Source organism: Raphanus sativus, unplaced genomic scaffold, assembly GCF_000801105.2.
Source record: "Raphanus sativus cultivar WK10039 unplaced genomic scaffold, ASM80110v3 Scaffold4363, whole genome shotgun sequence".
Taxonomy (NCBI): domain Eukaryota; kingdom Viridiplantae; phylum Streptophyta; class Magnoliopsida; order Brassicales; family Brassicaceae; genus Raphanus; species Raphanus sativus.
Window position 1 is genome coordinate 52 of NW_026619665.1, and position 7,328 is coordinate 7,379.

Here is a 7,328-nt window from a genome sequence, read left to right on the forward strand (position 1 = left end):
AAACACTATACCCTAAACCCATGGACAAAGTTTAAACCCATGGGTAAAAATCCAAACACTAAACCCTAAATTCTTGGATATACCCTAAACACTCTCTCTCTCTCTCTCTCTCTCTCTCTTGGTATCTCCCTCATCGTAAACCTTTTTTTTTTTAAAAAATATAAAAATGTAAATATTTTTTTAATTCATCGATTATATTTTAACTAACACAATTTTGATCTATATAGGAATGTTTCCTAGTTTAATATTTTATCATGATTTTTTTGGGTGAATTACCAACTAATCATAGTTTGCCAATTAATGTACAATTATTTAAAATATAATAAATAAAATAATGATAATTTATGATAAGTTTTTAAAATAAATGAAAAATATTAGTAGCTGCCAAAAGATGAAATTTTTTTAACAATTTAAAAGCAGTCACAAAAGAGTAAATCATAAACACTAAACACTATACCCTAAACCCTTGGATAAAACTTAAACCTTTGGGTAAAAATCCAAACACTAAACCCTAAATTCTTGGATATACCCTAAATCCTTGGGTAAATCTTACACACTAAACTGTAAACCCTTGGGTATACTCTAAGCACCAAATCTCTCTCTCTCTCTCTATCTCTCTCTCTCTCTCTTGGTATCCCCTTCATCCTAAACCTTTTTTTCTAAATATAAAAATGTAAACATTCTTTTAATTCATTGATTATCTTTTAGCTACCACAATTTTGATTTATATGGGAATGTTTTCTAGTTTAATATTTTATTATGAATTTTTCTTGGGTGAATTACCAACTAATCATAGTTTGCAAATTAATGTACAAATTTTTTTTAAATATAATAAATAAAATAATAATAATTTGTGAAGTTTTTAAAATAAATGAAAAATATTAGTAGCTGCCAAAAGATGAAATTTTTTTAATAATTTTAAAACCGTCAGAAAAAAATAAATCATAAACAGTAAACACTATACCCCAAAACCTTTCGACAAAGCTTAAACCCTTGGGTAAAAATCCAAATACTAAACCCTAAATTCTTGGATATACCCTAAACCCTTGGATAAATTCTAAACACTAAACTGTAAACCTTTGGGTATACCCTAAACACTAAATCTCTCTCTCTCTCTCTCTCTCTCTCTCTCTCTCTCTCTCTCTACATGGATGGGAAGGTCACGTTTTCTTCTTTTTTTTGCAGGGTCTGGTCTGGTGGTGTAAGCCATGTTTTTATTGTTGAAGAAAGAAGAAAGGCTTGTTGCCTTGTTTGTGCGTTATCTCTTAGTTTAAAGAAAAGAGCTCACACCTGAAATTCTGAACTATTTATTTATTTCCTGTTTCTTCTATATATATTTTTTATTTTTATAAAAATCCTTTCGAGAAAAATAAATATATTCACAAACTCTCTCTATAAGGAAAAATATATACAACTTACTGCCAAGAATGGAATGAAACCTATTAGTATTATTCATATATGTCTTTCTATATGTAGATTTCAAAATTATATTTACTTTTTGTTTAAGATAATTGATGATGCATTATGTAGTTAGAGTTAGAGCTGTGCAAATCAAACCAATTATGTAAGCAACCGATGGTAACATTTTTTTAAGAAATGAGTGTCTAGTTTAATGTGAACGTATATTCATCCGAGAATCTCTGATAACCCGTGCCTTGCACGGGATGAGATTATTTTTAAGATATTAAGACGTTAGGTATATTTATTTTGGATATCAGTTTAGTTTTGGGTTGTTTTCGGGTTTTATTTGTGTTTTTAATAAAGCAATTATAGTGTTTTAGTTTATATAGTTGCAATATTATTGCTAATAAGAAAGGAAATACGAAAGTAAATGCAAAATTAGATTATGTTAAATAGATATCTTATAAGTTCGAAGTTTAGATATTTAACTTTTTTTTACTGATTTGAGACTTGGTAAGCAAGAAAAATATTTAGTAGGTAAATATGGTAAGCAAGAAAAGAATTTATAATTTTTTTACTGATTCAATTCAATGCATACAACTTTACATGCACAACGCAAGCCTTCCTTTGAATGCAAGCAACTTTACATGCACAACGCAAAACTATTGTTATACCATAGCAGCAAATGTTTGATCACAATGCAAGACTTCCTTTGAATAGCGTATGGCTTATCACCAAAGCAGCAAACGAACCCGAGTAAAGTCTTGTAAGATATAATGAAAACTGAAAACTGCAAGGTTTAAAACCGGTCGAACTCGAAGTCAAGAACACGCGACAGAAGAACACACGTTTAAGATATCATGAAAACTGCAAGGTCTTAAACCGGTCGAACTGAACGACATATCCTCACAAAATCGAACCCAAGTAAAGTCTTGTAACAAAATTTTGTAAGGATGGTTAGTTGTTCGAGTCACATTCTAGGATAGAGAAAGTTGAAAATTATAGAAAATCTTCGAGTCACATTCTAGGATGTTGGATTCAAATGTATGAACTAATTCCTCACTAATAGTTGCTACGGTGAATTGTCTCCACAGACGAACAATATGGACCCTTATTTTCCAGATCGTTTTACCAGGTTTCAGATCAATCACCTTGTCAAAATATGAGACCATCGTCGGCATTATCAAATGTCTAAGGGTTTTATTTTTTTTATGGAGTTTAAGATACGTGAACCTCAACTTATATAATATACTTTATGCCATATAGTTGATGTTTGCTCGTCCCTTAACGCAACTTATATAATATACTCGGGACTGATGTTTGCTCGTCCCTTAGCTCTCCCATAGCTCTCCTTGTTTGCTCGTCCCTTAGCTCTCCCTGTTTATAAACGGCAAACTCATCCGATTTCGCCTTCACAACTGAAGTTCAAGCCAATTGTATGTTCTTCCTAACTTTTGTCATCCTCGTCTACGCTAAGGGATGCCTCATCGATCTCGAAGTCAAGAAGACGCGACATAAGACAGCAAGAAAGACTCGGATCCTTGAATCGTCGAGATTCAAGGATCCTCAAAGTGTTTCGCATGAAACCATTGGCAATGAAACACAAACTGAACCATTGGCAATGAAACACAAACCTATAGATTCAAGGATCCTCAAAGTGTTTCGCATGAAAACATTGGTAGAAGACGACAAGAATGACTCGGATCCATTGGCAATGTGTTGCACTCGGATCCTCAAAGTGTTTCGCATGAATGAAAAAAAAGGGTTACGTTTCTTCTTATGGAACCAAATAAGGAAACAAAGCAAAGAATTAAATGTTCCATTTTTCTTAAACTCCCTCACAGAGTGACACGTGGATCCGAGCCTTCTCATGCATTCTCACCAAAATCGTTTAAGGAAAGCATTAAAAATGCTTCTAATTAAAGGGGATTATTGTATAACTTAAGCAAAAAAGACTCCATGGCCCAATGGATAAGGCGATCTGCTTGGACGAGTCTACACAGTCCCACACCGGAGTCTAGCCCACTATGGCCAATGCCCAATATCATAGAAAAGGGCTATTAGCAGTTCACATGCCCAAACCCATCTTGAATTTTGTCATGGCGTAATTCATGAACAAGCGCAATTGTCAATTTGTGAATAGTTAAAATAAAACTAGTCTTATTATATTTTTACCTTAAGCTAAGCCCTCCAAAAACAGTTAAATAAATTAGTCTTATTCCGTACCTTAAGTTAGTCCCCCCCCCCCCAAAATATTGTTGTTTTAAGTAACCAGTGACGTCGGTGATGTATGTATCTGCGTTTGTGTAACAAATACATTCTGACTCTTGTGTGTTGTGTTTGTTAATTGTGTCTTCGTTTGCCTCAAAGATCAAAAAACTTTTCTAAATATTTTTAAAAACTCATGCATTACATTCACGGGCCAACAATGGTTATTGAACCGCGAGGGTGAATTCACAATAGACTGATAAAGTGATAAGGACATCTTTGTGTGCGTTAAAGCACCCTTAACCCTAGTGCTTAGAGGGGTGTTTAGCATATTTTAATAAAAAAAAAAGGGAAAAAGAAGAAACCAGGGAAGAAAGAACGCTTGATTAAGCGCTGGAAACAAGGTTGTTTGTTCTGTTACGCGGGCCCCGCTGATATGTGGCGGCACGCGATTGGTTACTTTTTTTTTTTTTTTTTTTTTAAACAGAAAAAAAAATATTAAAAAATTATTAAGCACTTTTGCTAAGCACTTATGGGTTAATGATGCTCTTAGGATTGATGATAGAAAAATTCTCCAAATGTTTTTGTCATTTTGTAAAATTTGGAAATTAGTTTCTAAACGTATCTCTCTATTATGTAGGAAAAAAAAACATTTTCCACTAAAAAAAAAGAAATTAATTAAAATTAAGAATAATTACTTTGTTTTGAGAAGAAATAAGTACATTGGGAAGACAAGCGTCTTCACCGGTCCGTCACGTGACCAATGGGACCGCGGAACAGACAAGTACCTAGATGAAACTTTGATACAACATTGCCCGTCTCATGAACACGCGGTTCTCTCTCTCTATAAATGCACCAATCTTCCTCCACATCGCCTCCTCCTCAACCCGAAAGAAGAAAGAGAAAAAAATAAGAGAGAGAGAGAGGGGGATTCAGAGAGAAAGGAGGGAGAAAGGAGCTATAAGTGGTCTCATCACCATTACCAGCTCCATTCGAACATAAACGACGTCGTTCCCTCTACCATCCTCTGCAATCTCTCCTCCCACCAGTTTCTCTCAGCTTTTTTTCGGGTTTTTATTTACGGGAGGAGATCTTGTCTACCCGTGGGATTGCGTTTTTCTCTTCACGAAGATCGTCCCTGACGGTAACGTTTTGATTTTTTTTGGTTTCTCCTCTTCTCCACAGCATTTAGGTGTAGGTATCTTCTTAACGAGTATTCTGTCTGGTTAAAATTAATGTTAATTGTAATCGGAGGAACTGTTTGATTACCATTATTGCACCAACTTCTATAGAAAAAAGTTAGGCCCTTTTTTTTTGGTCGATTTTGTTAGCACGTGTCCACTAGGTTTGGTGATTCATGCTCTTTATCTGCATCACTGCTATGGAAACTCATAACCTACCTAATTTTATTTCCCCCTTTGTTCTTTAAACTGAAACAAAGACGATTTCGTTTTGGGTCTTAATATTTGCTTGTCTGAGCTGTCCTGAAGAAAACTCTAAAACTGAGCTTACCTGTTGATGTTTAAAGCTCAAGTTGTGATTTGTCGTAATTATACATTGCACATATGTGTTCCTTTTGGCTCTTACCTTGTCTTTGCTTTACATGTTTTAGCTTTTTTCCGCGGCATTTACCCTCCACAAAATCATTTTATATATTAATCTTAGTTTTTTTTTTTTTTAACGTGTTTACAGCATTTAACTGCAGAAGATGGTGATGTGGGTCTTTGGTTATGGCTCTCTTGTGTGGAACCCAGGATTTCATTACGACGAGAAAGTGTTGGGTTTCATCAAGGGATATAAACGTGTCTTTGATCTTGGTAACACTCCTTATCCCTTTTTTTTGTTCAAGTAAACAATTTGATTGATTGATTTATCACTTCTTCTCAAGTATTGATGATTGAAATTGATTCTCTTGTGTTTGATGTGACTTGTTAGCTTGCATTGATCACAGAGGTACACCAGAACACCCTGCAAGAACTTGCACACTCGAGAAAGATGAAGAAGCCATATGCGTAAGTTGCCTATATTATTCAGTGATCTTAGAGTCTGTTTAGTCTCATACATTCCTTAACAATCCAATACTTTTTTGACAGTGGGGTGCTGCTTTCTGTGTCCGTGGAGGGCCAGAAGAAGAACGTCTGGCTATGGAGGTATGTTCTCTGCATCCTAAAAACTAGTTTGCTTGATGTTTCATGTTCATGACTTTTGTGTCGATCAATCTATTTATCTACCAGTACTTGGAACGTAGAGAGTGTGAATATGATCTCAAGACATGTGTAGACTTTTACAAAGTGAGTCACAACATGCCCGACTCTATTCAAATACGCCTCCTATTCTCTTCTACTCCTAATAATGTTGACCTCAAAATGTTTCTTCTCTTAACTTTTACACAGGAAGATGATCCCCTGAAGCCATCTGTAACTGGAGTGATAGTGTAAGTTGTTTTCTCTTTACGGGTCCTTGAGAATGGCGCTGTGTCTTTTGCTTTTCTTCTGAAGTCTGCGTTGTGATTTATCATGAATGCGTTTTTTCTTTTACAATATTCAGATTCACTTCTACTCCAGACAAGGTCTCCAACAAGTATTACCTTGGACCTGCGCCATTAGAAGACATGGCAAGGTAAAACACTTAAGCCTCTACATCAACAACCTCTGTTCCTTCAATTTACACGGCAGATTCTTGTCCTCACACTAGCTAGTTGTTTTGATATATGTAAAGACAAATTGCGACAGCCAATGGACCATGTGGTAACAATAGAGATTATCTCTTCCTGCTAGAGAAGGCAATGCATGACATCGGTTAGTCCAAAGCTCCTTTCTTTTTTTATTAAACGTTGATAACCAACATAGACGTTTTTCTTGATGTGTTGAGCGTTGTTGTTGTTGTTGTTGTTTCATACAGGGCATGAGGAGGATTATGTAATAGAGCTGGCGAACGAGGTGAGGAAAGTTCTCGCAGAGTCCTCGACGATGAAAGTGACACCGGTGAAGGAACCAAGAGCGAGCCGTGTGTCTAACAAGTCAAAGAGCAATGTCCCCACGGCTCATCAGATACTTCCTTATCAACCGGAAGCTGTTGCCACTACGATATAGCTCTTGCATTCGTCTTTTAATTGGCTTTAGAGACAAAAAGTGATTTGTGAAAGCAGATCGTTTTGCTTCTTTTTTTTTAACAAACTTCGGTTGTCTTCCGTGTTGTCCTAACGAGTGATACTGATAGCCTTGCAAGCACTTTTTGAAGAATAATAAAAGTAACTTAGTTAATAAACTTAAAAATTATTTCTCTTTTTCGGATGAAAATATACATTCTTATGATGATAAAATATATATTTATACATTCTTACACTTATAAATCATTGCATTTTTGGATGAAAAAAAAGGTGCACATCTATCTATATTATTAAAGTTGAAGTACATTTTGGAGATGTTTGGAAACAAGTATAGTATTCTAAATGAAAGTTGTTTGGAAACATGAATAGTATTACATTAATTATATTTCTATATTTTAGTTAGCTTAATAATTTTATTAATTATATTACCTTAACGATAATACACATCATTAATTATATTAATTAATTGTATTTCTATATTTTAATTAGCTTAATAATTTTATTAATTATATTACCTTAACGATAATATACTATATTATTAAAGTTGAAGTACATTTTGGAGATGTTTGGAAACAAGTATAGTACTCTAAATGAAAGTTGTTTGGAAACA

The 7,328-nt window shown here is 34.5% G+C and overlaps 1 protein-coding gene across 3 annotated transcripts; it reads left to right on the forward strand.

Moving 5' to 3' along the window:
• The first annotated feature begins 4,451 nt into the window (after positions 1 to 4,451).
• Positions 4,452 to 6,895, forward strand: LOC130507342 (gamma-glutamylcyclotransferase 2-2). Of its 3 annotated transcripts, none has more exons than XM_057002057.1 (9): positions 4,452 to 4,753; positions 5,315 to 5,426; positions 5,545 to 5,621; positions 5,703 to 5,759; positions 5,844 to 5,900; positions 6,003 to 6,043; positions 6,157 to 6,228; positions 6,328 to 6,407; positions 6,511 to 6,895. In XM_057002057.1, exons 2-9 carry the CDS (start codon positions 5,318 to 5,320, stop codon positions 6,699 to 6,701), a joined length of 684 nt encoding a protein of 227 aa, XP_056858037.1. In that variant the 5' UTR covers positions 4,452 to 4,753; positions 5,315 to 5,317; the 3' UTR covers positions 6,702 to 6,895. The 3 variants fall into 3 exon arrangements, with proteins under 3 accessions (XP_056858037.1, XP_056858036.1, XP_056858038.1); XM_057002056.1 differs by having other exon boundaries at positions 4,458 to 4,753; positions 5,302 to 5,426; XM_057002058.1 differs by lacking the exon at positions 4,452 to 4,753 and adding an exon at positions 5,007 to 5,155 and having other exon boundaries at positions 5,302 to 5,426.
• The last annotated feature ends 433 nt before the right edge of the window (positions 6,896 to 7,328 follow it).